Here is a 19,827-nt window from a genome sequence, read left to right on the forward strand (position 1 = left end):
TGCCATGAGGTGGCATGGTGGCTCAGTGGTTAGCACTGCTTCCTCACAGCACCAGGGACCTGGGTTTGGTTCCAGCCTCAGCTGACTGACTGTGTGGAGTTTGCACATTCTCCCCATGTCTGCATGGGTTCCTTCCGAGTGCTCCAGTTTCCTCCCACAGTCCAAAGATGTGCAAGTCAGGTGGATTGGTCATGCTAAATGACCCGTGGTCTCCAGGAATTTGTAGGCTAGGTGGATTACCAATGGGGTAGGGGGTGAGATGTTCATCAGAAGGTCAGTTTGGGCTGAATGGTCTGTTTCCACACTGTAGAGCTTCTATGAATCATTATAAGATCTGACTGGGAGGTTTGTTTATTTGGGTGTTGCTAGCATTTATTGGCCATTCTGATTTGCCCATTGTTAAGAGTCAGCCACTTTGCTGTGGGTCTGGTCTCAGATTATAGACCAGACTCGGTAAGGAGGACAGATTTCCTTCCTTGAAGGACTTTAGTGAACCAGGCTGGTTCTCACAACTATTGATTCCGCTTGCATGGTTGTCATTAGTCTGTTTGCTTGCTCCCACCTCCAAGTTCAAATATCACCATCTGCAATACTAGGATTTGAACCCATGTGCTCATAACATTAGCAGGGCGCTCTGGATTACTAGGCCAGAGACATTACCAATATTCCATGACCACTACATTACCAAATCTAACAGTAGAAGGGAGCAGAATTAGCATTGTAGTAATGCTATCTTAAATGTGTCGGTTTTTTAAAGGATAGACTCACCTTCATAGAACAACTTTCTTGTACACAAGATATTCTAAGCACCAGGCCAAAGTAGTTTTGAAGTGTTGCTCACTGTTGTGATGTAGCTGGTGCTGATACTCTTCAGCTCCTCTACGACTGAGCCATTAACAGGACTGTCTTGCAACCTTACTTGCCAGAAAAACGGAGATTTCATTTGAAGGAGGACATAATATTGCTTTATCATGTTTACCCCCAGGAACAGGAAGATGGTCAGGGTGAGAGAGGGAAAGGGTTGGGGATGTTGGGGGATGGCATGATGGGAGAGGAAGGAAGGACTCTGTTTCCTGCAAGTGGGGACAGACTATTTCCCTTCAGGAAGGGCCACATCTAACTCACTATGAGGCTCACTAGAGGTTAATGTGTGCCAACCTCATAGTTAGGATTTTCTTTCACCACTACTCACAGTAAAACATACATGGAATCTATCTGATCCTGAGGATAGGACTCTGTCCTGTTTAATTTTTGATGCTTTGGGGGCTGGTCTTACCTTTGATTCTGCCTGGTTGAGTGAATGCCAATTTGTGCTGAGCAGACTGTGGACAATGAAGAGAGAATGCCAAAGCAGAAACATTTAATTCTTTGGCAATGGAGATGAATCAACCAGTACATGTATCCCACCAGTCTCCAGCTTTGTTCCCTCTTCTTCCCAAACATCCTGAGGGATTTTGGCCATTCAGCCCATGTCTAAAGAGAAACCAGATTTGAGCGAATGTGGAATTACAGTTGAAAAGGTCAATACCTCGCCAGGTCGAAGGTGCCTTCCTTTAATTCCAGTTCTGCCACATTCAGAATTGATCCCTTGAGGTCTGGGTCCCAAACAGCGACACCTTGTTGGCACGGAGACAGTTGGTAGCACATTGCATTGGCAGGTAGGGGCGGGTTGCCAATGGCTGATTTCCCCTTTGGTTTGTGTTGTTTTGAGTTGCACGGTGGCTCAGTGGTTAGCACTGCTACCTCACAGCACTGGGGACCCAGGTTCGATTCCAGCCTTGGGCGACTGCCTGTGTGGAGTTTGCACATTCTCCCCATGCCTGTGTGGGTTTCCTCGGGTGCTCTGGTTTCCTCCCACAATCTGAAGATGTGCATGCTAAATTACCCAGGGTTTTGTAGACTAGGTGGATTACCTATGGGAAATGGGGTAGTGGGGTGAGATACTTGTCAGAAGGTCAGTGTGGACTCAATGGGCCAAATGTTTCCACACTGTAGCACTTCTATGAATCATTGCAGGATCTGGCTGAGAGGTATCTTTTGTTGGTACATTTGGGTGTTGCCAGCATTTATTGGCCATTCTGGAAGTTGGGAGGGGAAAGGAAGTGTCAACCCGTCTGCCATTTTGGTTTTATTTCGGAAATAGCACGACCTCCAGCAATTTTTCTTGCCCCTGTCTGCTGCATTTCTCCGGTGTCAGGTACGTCAAAAGCTTCAGGGGCTGTTGGGGAACCTTAGGCCGGCCTGTGTCAGGGGCTCCTCAAAGGCAAGGCAAGGCAGTCAAACAATAGGAAAGAATTTCTGCTGACCTGCAGAGCCAAAAACCTCAATCGACTGCTCAACCATCAGTGTCCCACCATCTCCTTTTCAACTGAGCGCTATATCTTTGAACCTAATCTTTCGTTGGGCCCACTTCTTATCTTGAGCCTGTGTGCGTATGTGTTATTTCTTCTCACATGCTCACTAATAAATTTGCACGTTTAATAAGGCATGAAAATCTACTATTTTAAAGAGAACTTAATTTGGTTTGATGAAAAACATCCACCAGAGGGAAGGGGTGGTGGTGGGGGGGGGTCTTTCGTGGTTAATCTTGATGGGGCAGGTGGATAAAGTGGGTGGAGAGGATTCACTCATTCCAGCACAGCTCGGAGCAGGACAATATCCTGTCTGGAATCAGCCAAGCACGGGGAACTTCGCCCAAGGACAAGGAGTTAAGGAATGATGGGCCGAGGATGGACATTGTTATCTCTGGAGTACAAGTCTTTAGTACAGCTTGTGCCCGAGAAAGTGCGTCTTGTTGCTGCTGCCCCGGCGATACTCCAGCAGCAAAGGTGGAGGGGGTTGGGGGAGATGGAGGGAAAACCGAACGGTGCGTTAACCTTGCGGCTCTTTGACCCACAGGTTTGTGATGCGGTTCATCGAACTGGACGGGCTTACGTGCCTGTTGAACTTCCTCCGCAGCATGGACTATGACACGTCAGAGAGCCGCATTCACACATCCGTTATAGGGTGCATCAAGGCTCTGATGAACAATTCTCAAGGCCGGGCCCACGTGCTGGCTCACCCGGAGAGCATCAACATCATTTCCCACAGCCTCAGGACAGAGAACATCAAGACCAAGATCGCAGTGCTGGAGATCCTGGGCGCGGTTTGTCTGGTCCCTGGAGGCCACAAGAAAGTACTGCAAGCAATGTTGCACTATCAGGTTTACGCAGCAGAGAGGACTCGCTTCCAGGTAAGGCAGGGCTTCCTGAAGGACAGTAAGTTCAACCAATTGCATTCAGCGTGGCTCAGTGGTTAGCACTGCTACCTCACAGCGCCAGGGACTTGGGTTCAGTTCTAGCCTCAGGTGACAGTCAGTGTGGAGTTTGCACATTCTCCCCACGTGTGCGTGGATTCCCTCCAGGTTCTCCAGTTTCCTTTCTTGGTGTGCAGTTTAGGTGGATTGCCCATGCTAAATTGCCCATAGTGTTCAGGAACGTGTAGGTTAGCCATAGGAAATGCAGGGTTACAGGGATAGTGTGTGTGTAGGGGGGGTTGGTTTGAGTCTGGGTAAGCATGTGGCTCTAGTCCATGTGGGGGAAGAAAATAAAATGGAGCTACTCACATCATAGGCATGAATATACTTATTTATAAAATCCCCCCAAGTTAATAGAAGAAGCTTTCTGCCTGATTGATAACTCCTTTGACATCACTGTCTTATGATAATAAACAAACGGTTTGGCCAAGTTGTCAAGACTTTTGCCTCTGTAGCAGAGTGTCAACAGTTCAAGCTTCACTGTACTTTAATAATGAATAGCGTTGCTCCCGCTTTTTAATGAGATATTGAACCGAAGTCATGTCTATGTGTCCCAGTCAGTCAGGAAGTCAGTGAGGCACTTCCCAAGGCACGATTTGGAGAGTTTACATTGAGCGTAGAACAGTACAGGCCCTTCAGCCCTTGATAGTGTGCTGATCTTCTATCCTACTCTAAGGTCAGATTAACCTACACACCCTTCATTTTACTATCACCCAGGAGTCGCTTAAGAACATAAGAACTAGGAGCAGGAGGAGGCTGTTCGGCCCTTCGAGCCTGCTCCGCCACTCAGTAAGATCATGGCTAATCTTTTCACGGATTCAGCTCCATTTACCTGCATTTTCACCATATCCCTTAATTCCTTTATTTTTCAAAAAGTATCTACTTTAGCTTTAACAGGGATTACTGAAGTAGCGTCAATTATTTCCTTGGGCAAGGAATTCCATAGATTAACAACCCTCTGGGTGAAGAAGTTCCTTCTCAGTTCAGTTCTAAACCTGCTCCCTCTAATCTTGAGGCTGTGCTCTCTTGTCCTAGTCTCACCTGCCAGTGGAAACATCTTCTCTACTTCTATTTTATCGATTCCCTTCATAATTATATATGGTTCTACAAGATCCCCCCCCCTTCATTATTCTGAATTCCAATGAATATAATTCTAATCTAGGCAGAAGCGAGGACTGCAGATGCTGGAGATTAGAGTTGAGAGTGTGGTGCTGGTAAAGCACAGCAGGTCAGGCAGCGTCTGAGGAGGAGGAGAACCAATGTTTCGGGCAAAAGCCCTTCATTCTTGATGGAGGGCCTTTGCCCAAAATGTGGATTTTCTTGCTCCTCGAATGCTGCCCTACCTGCTGTGCTTTTCAAGCACCATAATCCCAATCTTCTCAGCCTCTCCTCACAAGCTAACCCCCTCAACTCCAGAATCAACTTTATGAACCTCCTCTGCATCCCCTCCAGTACCAGTACATCCTTTCTTAAGTAAGGAGACTAAATCTCCCGCCATCTCTTTTGCTACTCCAGTTGTGGCCTCACCAGCACCTTGTACAGCTGCAACATTACCTCTCTGCTATTAAACTCAACCCCCTTAGCAATGAAGGACAACATTATTTGCTTTCTTAACCACTTGTTGTACCTGCAGACCAACCTTCTGTGATTCATGCACAAGGACACCCAGGGCCCTCTGCAAATCAGTATGCTGCAACTTTTTACCATTCAAGTAGTAATCTATTTTGCTGTTACTCCAACCAAAAATGTGTGACTTCACAATTACTAACATTGTATTCCATCAGCCAGACATTTGTCCACTCACTCAATATATCTATGTTCCTCTGCAACATTTCACAGTCCTCTGCACACTTCGCTCTGCCACTCATCTTAGTGTCACTGGCAAATTTTGACACCATGCATGTGGTCACCAACTCCAAATCATCGATATAAATTGCAAATAATTGTGGTCCCAACACTGATCCCTGAAGCACACCACTCGTCACTGATTGCCAGCCAGAATAGTACTCATTTATCCCCACTCTTTGCTTCCTGTCAGTCAACCAATCCTCTATCCACGCTAATACTCTGCCTCTAACACCATGCGTCCTTGTCCTATGCAGCAGCCTCATGTGCAGCACCTTGCCAAAGGCCTTTTGGAAATCTAGGTACACCACATCCACTGGGTCCACGTTGTCCATCTTGCTTGAAATGTCTCAATAAAATTCCAAAGGATTTGTGAAGCATGACCCGCCCCGGAGTCCAGCAAATTTCGGAAATTTAGCCCTAGTCCACCTGTTATTTCTCCCACCATTTCTTTTACTACCCTTCAATGCATTCCAGGGTTCTAAATGTCCCTAATTCCTCCCTTAAAACAGATTAAATTGATATTCTTACTCCTTTGTGCGCTCTAGACGTACTTAAAATGACTGCCACATTCATCTGCACAATAACATTGGCCATGCTACAGCAGCTGATAACTGTGACTCAGTGGTTCAGCCTTTGAGGCATTAGGGTGAAGGAAGAAATGTTTAGCTGTCATTCAGGTAACACATTTAACCCAAGTCCTGCCCACTCTATCTCTGGCACATGTCAGAGATAAGCAACTTTATTTTGCAAGGTATTCTCCTCCTGTGCTTTGAGGTGCCTTTCAGTTAAATAAACCATCTGGTGACCGCCATCGTGTTGTACCTGGATCCCTCTTTGGATAATGTTCAAACACATGTAAGCTCAAAGGCTTTTTCTTTCTATTTTAGACGTTACTTAATGAGCTGGACAGAAGTACTGGAAAGTACAGGGATGAAGTGCACCTCAAAACTGCAATAATGTCCTTCATCAATGCCGTGTTAAATGCTGGTGCTGGAGAGGTAAGCTCAAGGCAGTCTCCCAGCTAATGCTGCGCTCAGGATAAAAACAGGGAGTGCCGCAAAACCTCAGGAACTTCAGCACCATCTGAGAGAGAAACGGAGTTAAGGTTTCAGGTCCAATATGAATAGGCAGTGCTCCATTCCATAATGTTACCCTGTCTAGCTTATGGAGTCCGACTGGCTATTAATGGTTCAAAGCTTTGCTGAGTGATGGATCTCACAAGAACAAACACAAGTTCTGTGGGTTAGACAATGGAGACAGCAAATCCCAAGAACATAGCTTTGATCATTCAATGAGATTCAATATTTCCCCACGTTTTAGAACACTCTCAAGATGAACCCTCTTAATAAAACACGAGACCAGAGAAATTCTGGAAATGCTTGACATTTTCTGTTGAGAATGGGCAGAGTTAAACCTTGTCAAGTCAGTGATGTATCTGAACTGGCAGCAGCTGCAAAGGTTATGACTGTTCCTGTCCACATAAACCCCCTGCAGATCTGCAGAGTCGTTTTTGCATTTTCCGCATTTATCAATTCTTGGAAAAGTGATGCCTTCAGTAATCACCGATTCTTAAACAAAAAAGCTGAGCTTTGAAATCCATTCTAACCAGATGACCTCCTGTTAAGTGAGGAGTCTAACCATCAATGCAAACAGAAGATGTCAGTGTCTACAACGGCAAGCAGCTGGAGTTACCTGCTGCAGCTCAAGGTGTGACATTGAGTTGTGCCCTCCCTGCCAGCTTTGCAGAAAATGTTGCCACTCCTGCTCTAAACATTTTGAAAAAGGAGTCTGGGCACCAATATTTTTTAAGCAACAAACCTCTGCACTTCCTCAAGAAGCACTTTCAAAGGCCTGTATCGTCAGGGTGCACTTTTCAATGCTTTTCAGGTTCCTTTGTAGAGAGGAATCTCAACTTTGAAACTAAATTGCAGCACACAATGTAACCTGCTCCAAACACCTCAGATGGCTTGGTAATGGGGATACATTTATGAAACATATGGAAATGAAGTGCATTATGTAGCGGTGCTGAAAACTACCAAAGAAGCCAGGTCAGACTAACTCAGAAATACTTGCATTTATTTAGTGCCCTTTCACATCCCCAAAGCGTCCCCTCACTGTTAAGGCAGTCAGCATGGTCCCATGGACATCAACATGATGACAACCAGGTTATCCGTTTTGGTGGTGTCAGAGACAAGGACAGATACCCATGCAAACAACAAAAAGGTTGTCTATGCTGGTGAAAGAGAAAAAAAGATGGAAAATGGGTGTCGAGTAAAGGTGTGAAAGGGAAGCGAGAGAGCTCTGTAGAATTTGCAAACCTAGGCATTGTAAATAGAGACACCATTAGCTTATTCTAAACCACCAACTTTGACCTAAGCTTGAGTATTGTAAGTAATTTTGAGTCACACACTAAAAGGAAGAAGAATATTGATAACCTTCACCTTCACGAACTCAAAATTGTCCAAAGGACAGAAGAGTAAAAGCTGCTGTGGACTATGGAGGAGTGTGCTGAGATTGTGTGATGTACCAGGCTTTAATAATGTCTTCACTTCCTTTTACAGGACAATCTGGAATTTCGACTGCACCTCCGATATGAGTTCCTCATGCTAGGAATCCAACCGGTGATTGATAAACTGCGAAACCATGAGAACGCAACATTAGACAGGTAATGGGCCAACAGCACTCATGAAGCTTGACCCTAGCCAGGACAAAACATCCTGCTTGATTGGTACCACATTCATACGTGTTCACTCCCTCCCCTACTGACTTTCAGTAGCAGCAGGGTGTACCACTTGTGCACTGCAGAAATTTGCCAACGATCCTTAGATAGCACCTTCCAAACCCACGACCATTGCCATCTGGAAGGGCAAGGACAGTACCTACAGTGAAACACCACTCCATTCAGGTTCCCCTCCAAGCCATTCACCATCCTGACTTGGAAATATATCACTGTCCCTCCAACATCGCTGGATCAAAATCCTGGAACCCTCCCACTACCTATGCCAAGTGGACTGCTGTGGTTCAAGAAAGCCTTTCATCACCACCTTCTCAAGGGGTAACTAGGGACGGGCAATAAATTTGAACGTGGTCAGTGGTGCCCACATTCCATCAATGAACTAAAAAGAAAAAGCAGTCGTATCGCCCACAACTCTCAAGCAGCAATAAGCTGGGGGGCTTTGGTTGAAGCAGGAACGTTGGACAGGATAGATTCTGAGTGCTGACAGTTGTGTGTTTTCTCTTTGTGTTCAGGCACTTAGACTTCTTTGAGATGGTCAGAAATGAGGATGAGAATGAACTTGCAAAGCGACTTGACCTGGTGAGTGACAATCCTGCACCTGTAAATCGGGGGGGGGGGGGGGGGGGGGGGTCTTAGCAACATCTACCATCACCGGTTTCAAAAATAAGGAGGTTCATACATCAGGTTTTTCATTATTATATCAATAGCCGCCTATTATAACCAAAAAGAAAATCATCAGACATTGGAGCTGAAAGTCAGCCCATCGAGTCTGCTCCACCATTCAGTGAGATTGTGGCTGATCTGATAATCCTCAACTTCACTCTCATGCCTTTTTGCCATAACCCTTGATTTCCTTACTGGTTAAAAATCTGTCTCTCTCTCAGCCCTGATTACACATAACAACCTGACTCACTACCTCCTGAGGGCAGAAATTCCTCCTTTTCTCTGTCTTAAATGTGTGACCCCTTATTCTCAGAGCCACGATGTAGATGTGCTGGTGTTGGATCGGAGTAGACAAAGTCAGCAGTCACACGACACCAGGTTATAGTCCAACAGGTTTATTTGAAAGTTTTCGGAGTGCTGCTCCTTCGTCAGGTGAAGCCGATATCATGATTCCATTGGTCTACTTCTGTTCTGTATTCCTCAATGTTCAACAAAGGTTTGTCTGCTTGCTGGCTGGCTTAGAAGAACCAGCAAGCTCTGAAATTCTGGTTTGAGCCAAGGCACACATGATACAGGCTTCACCCGATGAATGAGCAGCGCTCCGAAAGCTTGTGATTTCAAATAAACCTATAGGACTATAATCTTGTGTTGCGCGACTTCTGACTTATTCTGAGATTTTGTCTTTTGGCCCCACAAGCGGGGACTGCCTTTGCATATCTCCTCTGTTAAGTCTGCTAAGAATCTCATAAAGTTTCAGTCAGGTTGCCACCCATTCTTCTAAACTCCAACAAGTATAGCCCTCACCTACTCAATGTCTCCTTACAAAACATTCCCTTCCTACCCAGGATCAACCTAGTGAATCTTCTCTGGTATGAAGGGCGTATGCCCGAAACATCGATTCTCCTGCTCCTCAGATGCTGCCTGACCTGCACCACACTCTCAACAGTAGTCTGTCGAGCGCCTTGTTTAAGCAAGACCTCCCCATTTTTATATTCCAATCCCTTTGAACTAAAGGCCAACATTCCATTTGCCTCCTCCATTACCTGCTGAACTTGAACGTTAACTTTCTGTGATCTATATCCCAAATGGTTTGGTGCTGTAATTTTCTGCATTCTTCCTCAAATTAAATCATGTTCAGTCCCTCTGCCAAAGTCCGTAACCTTGCATTTCCCACATTATGCACCACTTGACTTCCAATCAATTTTTGTCATCCATAAATGTGGCTGCATTCACTTTCCTCATCCAAACTTATTGTAAATAATTGTGACTGAGCACTGATCCCTGTGGCATTCTACTTTGTGATTAGATTCCCTACAGTGCAGAAACAGGCCCTTCAGCCTATCTAGTCCACACCGACCCTCCAAAGAGTAACCCACCCAGACCCATTCCCCCTAACTAATGCACCTAACTCTACGGGCAATTTAGCATGACCAATTCACCTGACCTGCACATCTTTGGACTGTGGGAAGAAACTGGAGCACCCGGAGGAAACCCACGCAGACACGGGGAGAACGTGCAAACTCCACACAGACAGTCGCCCGAGACTGGAATCGAACTCAGGTCCCTGGCGCTGTGAGGCCACAATCCTAGGCACTGTGCCGCCCTTGCAGGTTGCCATCCTGGAAGTGCCCTCCTTATCCCAACTTTGTCTTTTATGAGTTAGCCAATCGTCAATTCAGTCACCTCGGGCTCTCGTCTTATTAAGTAACCCAATGTGTGGTTATTAGACAGCTTCTGAAAATCCAAATCTTTTACGTCGACTGTCTCCCTTTATCTATCCTGCCTGTTATCTCCTGAAAGAACTGTAGTATAGTGATTTCCCCTTCAAGAAACCACAATGACTCTGCTTGGTCATAGTGTATAGTGAAATGACAGTCAGTGGTGAACTGCTTTGGTGAATGAAGAAAGTAGCTGCTTCAAAGGCAATGGGTTTATCCTTGAGGTGGCTGGTTATACAGATATGCCTTCAACTAGAATCACCTAATCAGCAATTACTTGATATGTAAGCACCGACACTAATTAAAACCTGAAAATTGACAGGAATCGTGTTCCCACGGGTAGGACTCTCAATTCCTTGAACCTACTGTAATCCAGTTTGAATGTGGTTTACCTGTGTCACAGATCAGTGGCTGGTTTACAATGTACAGTGACGCCAAACCCGGTGGGTTGGATTCCCACACTGGCTGAGATCACCATGAAGGCCCTGCCTTTTCAGCCTCACCCCTCGCCTGAGGCATGGCGAGTCTCGGGTTAAACCCCCCCCAGTCATCTCTCCCTCCAACGAGAGCGCAGACCTACGGCAAGGTTCCCCTGACTGCATCGTGACTCCATTGATCCACTTCTGCTCTGCATCCTCAATGCTGAACAAAGATTCAGCACTGGATTCCAGTGACAGCTCAGATTCTTACTCAATGAATGCTGCCCCTTAAGTAGTCACTGTTCAGCTTAAAACCACCAGCTTTGTGAGTTAATTAGAACCTCTGCTTTGTCAGGAGAATCTATCAAAACAATATCATTCTCAGGATTCTGGCATTGCTGGCAAGGTTATGGCACCATCCGAGTAGATCGGCAGTGATGATTCTTCTTTAACCACTGCCTTGTGTGTGATATTCTTTGCAGCGGTTTATTGTCACAGTTGCGAACAGATTAATGCACCTATTTGTTCCAGTGTATCTTCTAATTTGGCTCCATCCGTCCCCCGATCTCTGTCATCTCTTCCAGGGCCACGCACCTCTGAGATATCTGTTTTCCACCAAATTTAGCCTCTTGACCCTCTTAGTGGCTGTGGCATCAGTTCTGGAATCTATCCCCGAGACCTCTCCATCCCCTGTCTGTTTCCTTCCTTTATGATGCACCATAAAAGATCCCTCTTTGATCAAACCCTTGTTTACCTCGCTAACGTCACCTCTGTTTAATAACTTCCAATGTCGCTCACTCGAGGATTTTGTTCTTGTGTTAAAAATGCTACGTGTAAGTTGATGTTAAGATACTTGGTCATCTGACAGATGTTGTGAGTTGTGCTAAAAATGCATGTGCACTGTAATGTACTGAGCCGCGATTTAATCTCTCTACTGTCTAGGTGCACATTGACACCAGGAGCACAAGCCAGATGTTTGAGTTGATTCGGAAAAAGCTGAGTCACACAGAAGCCTATCCACATTTGGTGTCTATCCTCCAGCACTGCCTCCAAATGCCCTGTGAGTGGAATTCTCATTAGAAATGCTTTCTCTCCTGAATCCTGATGACTTGAGATGGGAGTAGAGCGGACAGAATCCAGGCCACGGTTCCATAGTCATTGAGCAGCTCCCAGCCATGGTCAAATGGAAGTTTGAATTTCATCTGTAAAATCAGAAATTGCTGGGAAAACTCAGCAGGTCTGGCAGCTTCTGTGGAAAGAGAGCTGAATTAACTCTTTGGATCCAGTGACCCTTCTACAGAACTGCTCTGGAAATGTTAACTCTGCTTTCTCTCCACACATGCTGCCAGACTTGTTGAGTTTCTCTAGCAATTTCTGATTTCCGGCATCAGCCATTCTTTGGTTTTTAGAATTGCATATCAGCCCTTGAAATGAAAAGACAGGCATAATTAATGGAGGGAGGCTATGCATAATGTTAATGTCACTAGGCTAGTAAGCCAGAAGCCAGCTTAATGCTATGGATTGGCGTCCCACCAAACGGTGAAATTTGAATTCAGTTAAAATGTGGAATTAAAGAACGACGGTGTGTTGGTGACCATGCAACCATTGCCGGTTGTTGTAAACACAGATGTCCAATGGGGAAGAAAATTTCCAATCCTTATAGGGACTGGACTACATGTGACTCCAGTCCCTCCCCTGAAATGCACCTAACAAAGCACTCAGGTCAAGGAATGGACAATAAACACTGGCCCACGTCCCATGTATGAGCAAAAACAAAATGAATGAAAAACAACCAGTAGGCAGAAGACAAAACAGTTGCTAAAGCAGGAAGCAAAGCTGGTTTGGAGGGATGGCCAGTGAAAAACATGGGTCATGAGAACGTTCAGAGGGAGGCGTCAATATTCAGTGTCTGAGTTCCCTTGGTGAGGAGGCAGCTGGAAGACCAGGCAAGGATGAGATGGTAGCCTGACAACTACAGTCAGAAGCACCAAGCATTGAGCTGTTGATACAGGGTCGGAAGAGGTTACAGAGAGCAAAACAATGGACAGATGTACGGACAGGTATTGAAGCACTTCATGCTAATTTAGTCAACTGGATTAGTCAACTCAAGAGAACAAAGGTTTGAATTTAGCACCTTGTGGAATGATATGGTTCAGCCATTCTCAATCAACCTTCAATAAATTCTAAATGGTCTCCATTAGTCCTTCTCACTCATAGAATTACGTAGAAAAAATACTTTGCCCATCAGTCCATTATATTATTTCATGCTATCTCATCTATAGCCACCAACAGATCCTTCCCCCCTCATGTACTTATTTTGCCTTCCCTTTAAATGCACCCATGCTGCTTAATTCAATTTGTAATATGAACAATGTTATGCTGTTGGCAAATGGGGAGGAGGAGAGAGTGGACCAGATGTGGACACCCTCCACTTTTGTCAACAGTATAAAGACTACCATTTCCCATTCCTCCTCGTCTACACTTCTCAAAGGCAGGCTGGAAAGGATAGTAATTGCTGACCTTCCCAACAATGGCCATGTCTCATGTCAGAATAAGAAATAGGTTGGCAATTCCCACAACTCAACTAACCCTTGGTTGAAAAGATTCTGCTGAATTCCCCAATGGATTAATTTGTAACCATAAATTTATGTATTTTAGTTCTGGTCCGATCCATAATTGGAAGCATCACTTAACACTGCATGAAAACTGTTATTTAGGAAGTGGAGACACAGATTTAGATTTAGCGACACAGACTACCACAGCTGTGGTTGGACAATCAGACTTAAGAAAGGGAGAGTGCTGAAGTACTCTATCCATCTCTGCACAGGTGAGCCTTCAATGAGTGGTTTACACCTGTTCATTCCTGAAGGCAGTGACTTACTCAGAGTTACTGAGACCCTGGGCTCCCTCCAGGGTCTCACTCCAACCTTCATGTTGCAAGCCTGATGGGGTGGAGAAGAGCAGGACTGGGGAGAGGGGGTGCTATTGACTGGCTGTTCAACGACGCATGGCTATTTCATCTTGAATTAAGGGGTCATCTGCAAAAGCTGGCCTAAAATGGACTTAACATAGACAATCGATAGGAAACTGGCTTCCACACTGTCACTTCACCAGGGAAGAAAGACAAGGTGGATTCTGTAAGCCCTTAACCACCAGCTGCTGAGGTATGAGGGGGATATTGAAGAATCAGCGATACAGGCAAACCTCTCTCACCACGATTTTCTGAGGCTTGAAAGGGGGAGGTTTGGATGTGTTACCATGGAAGATAATTTAATAACTGTTATTGCTAGCTGAGACAGTGGCGATTGGTACTAGATTTGCCATGGGTTATTTAGCCTGCTCCCTGCCTGTGCTCATTTAACATCCTCACACAGGCCACATTCATTAAGTCTACCCCCCACCCCCCCCACCCCACTCTATCTGATGTATCTCTGTTTGTCTGCAAGGTATTATTTATTTTACATTTCGGTCCGAGGGCTGGATGAATGATTGCACGATGTGCATCAAGCTCTGTTCGATAGAATGCCCGAGGGTGCACTTTCCAATTGCAATAAGTGGAAAATGTATTCAACAGATGTAGGTTTAAGTAGAAATACTTGTTCACCATAAACTCAGTCTTCACTTTCTCTGTCCAAGGATATCAAATGCCGCTGTGTATCCTCGGGTTACAAGTCTGCTGCCATCACCTGGCCTTTCCGTCATTAATTTCAGTCATGGCTGCCAAATCGAACAACATGTGGAGGGTGGAGGTGGGTTGGTTAAGATAGGGAGCAGCTAGGCTGAAATCCACGGATTGCACAGCGGATTGCCAAAGAGGGATCGCCCTCAGAGAGCTGACAGGATGCCTCCATGAAACAGAGAAACAGGAAGTACCTAAAACATCCCTGCGCCCACATCAATCTTAACCTCCATTTATCTGCCTCGATTCCAGGGTCATACCCTGACCCTCACTGAAATAGCTCTTCAAAGGCCAGCATCCCATCACAAATCACCCTTTGCTTACAAATACACAGCCTCTGACAATAGCACTGGCTAATTCACTGAGTCCAGGGGATCAATATCTCTGACATTCCACCTTTTTTATGTCAGCCAGGGCTCCCCGATTGGACCAGATTAACAGCCTCAATCAGGGAACTCATACTCTATGAGGTCCAGCTGCTGAACAAAATTCTTCCAATATCCATTCCGAAGGAAAATGGCTTCCCCCTCTAGCAGGCTCGTTAGCTGCCTCGGGAAACAGGGTTTCAAATTTCCACAACCTTGCGGTGAAAAGATCTACCTCACGTAGATCAACCCTCAGCCCCGGACAATGGTAAACTTGTTGTTCTGAACCTCATCAGCAGCTTCCTTGCTTGGTCCTCTCACCCCTCCGCGTCTTTGTACTGGTCCTTCACCATGATGTTTCTGAGTCTCAGTCCGCGAAGGGTCAACGTTTCTCACCCTAATTCTGATTCTGAAATGTCCTTCACTTCAGGGAAGAGAAATGGCACTAACAACCAGCACTGGCAGCTCCTCGACAGAATACTGCAACAGATCGTGCTGCAGGACGAGAAAGGGGAGGATCCTGATGTTGCACCATTGGAGAACTTCAATGTGAAGAATATCATTCGGATGTGAGCATTGCCTGTGACTCATTCACTCTGGGGAGCGAGTGTTGTTGGATGAGACCTCCTGTACTGGTGTGGTACCCATTACAAAGCGTTCATTGATTGAGCCAGGAAGTCCCAGGGTGTTTTCCCCCTTTTACCCCCATGTTCACCAAATTACAATGGTTCCTCATCTCAAGAAAACATTGAGAGATTAAAAATCCTTATCCATTGGTTCAACTGCTACCATGCTTCACTGCTCCAACTCTTCGTTATCTCCTTCCACAATCCTCTGACAACTCGGCCCTCCTCCATTCCGGCCTCCTACACGTCTCCCACCACTCGCAGTCGCTCCTTCAGCTGCCGAGGTCTTAAACCCTGGAATTCTATTGCTGAAACCTCTCTTCCTCGTTGTTCCATCCTCCTGCATTATAGAGTGTCTCATCACCTCCAACCCCCCCCCCCCCCCCCCACCCTACCCCCCAACCCCCTACCGATCTTTCCTGGCTCGCTCGCTGTCAGTTTTTACTGAATTCCTCGCTCCTTGATCAAGGCCCACAACCCCCATCATTATCAATCTGTGTGAGAGCAAGGAAGAGCCTGTCTCCAGGATCCTGCTGTTTTGACTGGCCCTTCCCGCTTTTACGTACTCAGCAAGAGCTGAGAGGGGGCAGAAAGATTGAGAAAAATAATGCCAAGTGCCAGTTACACCACCTAAAAAATGTGCCAACTTCCAATAAGTACAGACTTTTTATTTTGGAGTCAGAGGAGGCCATTCAGCCCCTCAAGCCATGATTCAAAAAAGCATGGCTGATAATAACCTCAATTCCACACTCCCACATGTCCCTGATAACTTACCAACTCTTGGTTAATAAGTAATGATCAGCCTGTGTTAAAAAGCTTCAAACACTCTGATTCCACTGCTTTTCCAGGGAAAGCGTTCTAAATGCTCTCAATCCTCAGAGGAAAAGAAAATTGCCTCAACTCTTTGCAAACCCCTGATTTTTAAACAGTCCCCTCTAGTTCTAGACTGTCCAATAAGGGGGGGGGGGTGGGGGACATCCTCTCCACATCCACCTTCAGGATTTCCAAGCAGATACAAGGCTAGCCTGTCCAACCTTCCCTCAAAGACAGTTAACCCATTCTATGGGTCTCTCTAGTAAATCTCCTGTGAACGACTTCCCATGCATTTCCATCCCTTGTTAAATAAGATGTCCAGTACTGTACACAGTGCTCCAGACATTGTCTCACCAGTGCCCTGTGCAGCTGAAGTATAACCTCCCTCCTTTAGTATTTAATTCCTCTTGCAATAAATGGGGGACCTTTCAGCCCTCACCTATTATCAACGACATGCCCATGAGGAGTCTACTCTTCTTATGTGGAGACCAGCATCCCAGTGAAGGGTTTTGAAGATCTGACAGTACATTCTCACACAGACTCCCTCCTCAGTGAGACTGCACAGTTCAACCCCAACTTAATATTCCGTCACTGATAGCCAGTGGGTGAAGGAAGGCATCAGAGGCAGTTTTTATTTGGGAGAGATGTATTCACCGAGTTGCAGATTGCATCGCAACTGCATTGCATTACAGTTTTTACCTCCTCACCACACCCCATGTCAACAAGTGCATCTTCATATGTGTTCAAGTCACCATTCGATCAGAGATTAGAATGGTGCTGGAAAAGCACAGCAGGTCAGGCAGCATCCGAGGTGCAGGAAAATCGATGTTTTGGGCAAAAGCCCTTCATTAGGAGGGCCTGAAACATCGATTTTCCTGCTCCTTGGGTGCTGCCTGACCTGCTGTGCTTTTCCAGCACCACTCTAGTCTTGACGCTAATCTCCAGCATCTGCAGTACCCTAATCAGTTCATTCAATCTACCTAGTATGTACCTGAGCTCCACTGATTCCATTCGCACTTGGTGTTATGAGGTGTGGGCGCAAGAGGCTGCACCCCCATCTCCCGGAGGCAGACACTCTGGGTTTGAATCTATTCACAGGCCTTGATGATCAAGGAACGTGCGTTCATAACAGGTTTGGTTATGAATCTGAATTCTTACAACATGCTAATGCCAGGTGGGAAAAGCAGGAGAGCTTCCTAGTCAGCTGTGAGATGGAGAAAATGTTGGAGCATCTACCGTCATTACCCTTAAATGCATTTTACAACGTGTGTACTGTCATGGCAACTTGCACTCCCCATGTGACCGTAAACTCAATAGCTCAGTGAAAGATAGTCTCTCCTTCCCTTTGAGGCTGTTCCATCCAATCTGCTGTTCCCTGCCCCCACCCTCTGTGTTGTATCACCTATTGCCCGTACCATTTGGCCTCATTGAGGTTTTGACTATCGTGGATGAGAGAACTCCAGGTCATGTACTGAATGGAAATGACAATCTTTTAACTATCTTTAGGCTAGTGAATGAAAATGAGGTGAAGCAGTGGAAGGATCAAGCAGAGAAGTTCAGGAAAGGTAAGCTTGCCGAGACAGAATTTCACGTGGATATGGTTAACACTGCGGACGCGATGATCTGAAATTAAAACCGAAAGTACTGAAGGAGCTCCAGCAGGTGTGGCATCATCTGTGGAGAGCAAAGGAGTGTTCACTCAGTTTAGGTTCCAAAGAGGAGTCCTATCAGACTTGAAATATGAACTTATCTCTTGCTCCGCAGGTACTGCCGGATCTGTTGAGTTCCCCAGTCCATTCTGCTTTTATTTATATTTGCAGTTGACAATGTTGTTCCATATCATGATTCCAGTATCATTGTGGTGTTACAATTCCCCTCAGATTATCCCAGCCAGGACCTGACCTGAGGGTTGCTTCCTGATCGTTTTGTACCCAACTTCTCTCTCTATCTTGTTAAGAAATAGGAATGTTGCTAGTTCACAGCGGGCAGCTTCACCAATAGCTTGTTATTTTTTTAAGATTGGATTCCCTACAGTGTGAAAACAGGCCCTTTAGCCCAACCAGTCCATACTAACCCTCCAAAGGATAACCCACCCAGGCTCATTTCCCTCTGATTAAGGTACCTAACACTATGGGCAATTTAGCATGGCCAATTCACCTGACCGGCACATCTTTGTACTGTGGGAGGAAACCCACACAGACACTGGGAGAATGTGCGAACTCCACACAGACAGTTGCTTGGAGCTGGAATTGGACTGGGTCACTGGTGCTGTAAGGCAGCAATGCTAACCACTGAGCAACCATACCACCCCAACTTTTTGCCACATAAATAACTTCACTGAATGTACTCACTAGAATAGCCTCCCTATTTTTGCTGCTTAACACATGTCTTGGAGTTTTGAATATTTCAGCTTCCTTGACCAGTGTTGCAGATTCTCCAGATTGAGCTAAGTGAGAGACAGCCCTTGTGCACTATATTCATTGCCTTCACTTGCCTGAATGGATCAGAAACAGTCTTGAAAAGGGTTAATGCCCTCACTGTCCTTTTAACAGTTTGGATGGTGCTGGCTCCATTCTGGAAAGAGTTGATTACATTAACTACAGTGCAGTGGGAGGAGGCCCCAGCACATCATTGCCTCCACTGAAAGAGCTAATTCAGCCCACACTTTTCCACAATCCTGCCTTTTTTTTTTCTCTTTTGTGCCTGTTCATGAAAAAATCCCTGTTGACTGTTGGGCGGCACGGTGGCACAGTGGGCAACACTGCTGCCTCACAGCGCCAGAGACCTGGGTTCCATTCCCCCCTCAGGCAACTGTCTGTGTGGAGTTTGCACATTCTCCCCGTGTCTGCGTGGGTTTCCTCCGGGTGCTCCGGTTTCCTCCCACAGTCCAAAGATGTGCAGGTTAGGTGAATTGGCCATGCTAAATTTCCCGTAGTGTTAGGTGAAGGGGTAAATGTAGGGGAATGGGTCGGTGTGGACTTGTTGGGCCGAAGGGCCTGTTTCCACACTGTAAATAATCTAAAAGTTATTACTGAATTTGTTTCACTTCACTTTCACATTGTGCATTGCAAATCACAATAATGCGCTGAGTGTACAACTTAAACCACGACACCATGAGACACCATCTGCTCTGCCATTCTATGAGATCGTGGCTGATCTGATATTCCTCAGCTCCATTTTCCTGCCTTTTCCCCATAACCTTTAGTTCTTTTACTGATCAAAAATCCACCTGTCTTAGCCTTGAGCATATTTAACATCCACAGCCGTCTGTGATGGAGAATTATCACAGATTCAGTATCCTGTGAGAAAAGAAATTCTTCTTCATCTTTGTCTTAAATATGTGAGCCCTTACTGTGAGAGTATGTTCTCTGCTCCTAAGCTCTTCCCACAATGTAAAGCAACATTTTCCCATCTCGCTGTCAGTAATAATGCGCAAGGGCAGAGGGAATAGAACAAGAGATGGGCTCAGGGTAATGAGAAGCTTGCATAAACATGATGGGCTGATTGGCCATAACAATTCTGTGATTCCTCTAAGAACTTTGCCTGCTTTAATAAGGTCACCTCTCTTACTGTTCAATTCTGTCCCTCAGCCTCAGATAATAGATTTAATTACAATCATTTCATTCAACAGGTAGTGGTTTCAGATGGCTTTAGCAGAGTTATG

The 19,827-nt window shown here is 45.7% G+C and overlaps 1 protein-coding gene across 4 annotated transcripts in view; it reads left to right on the forward strand.

Annotated features, from left to right (window-relative positions):
* Positions 1 to 19,827, forward strand: part of daam2 (dishevelled associated activator of morphogenesis 2) — a 339,423-nt gene that overhangs the window by 195,095 nt on the left and 124,501 nt on the right. For all 4 annotated transcript variants that reach the window (XM_072551064.1, XM_072551092.1, XM_072551081.1 and 1 more), the window contains exons 6-12: positions 2,899 to 3,232; positions 6,031 to 6,141; positions 7,705 to 7,808; positions 8,393 to 8,459; positions 11,623 to 11,740; positions 15,155 to 15,293; positions 17,670 to 17,728. In XM_072551064.1, the coding sequence (XP_072407165.1) occupies positions 2,899 to 3,232; positions 6,031 to 6,141; positions 7,705 to 7,808; positions 8,393 to 8,459; positions 11,623 to 11,740; positions 15,155 to 15,293; positions 17,670 to 17,728 (932 nt within the window). The remainder of the gene's footprint in view (positions 1 to 2,898; positions 3,233 to 6,030; positions 6,142 to 7,704; positions 7,809 to 8,392; positions 8,460 to 11,622; positions 11,741 to 15,154; positions 15,294 to 17,669; positions 17,729 to 19,827) is intronic.

The sequence above is a fragment of the Chiloscyllium punctatum genome, chromosome 3 (assembly GCF_047496795.1).
Source record: "Chiloscyllium punctatum isolate Juve2018m chromosome 3, sChiPun1.3, whole genome shotgun sequence".
Taxonomy (NCBI): domain Eukaryota; kingdom Metazoa; phylum Chordata; class Chondrichthyes; order Orectolobiformes; family Hemiscylliidae; genus Chiloscyllium; species Chiloscyllium punctatum.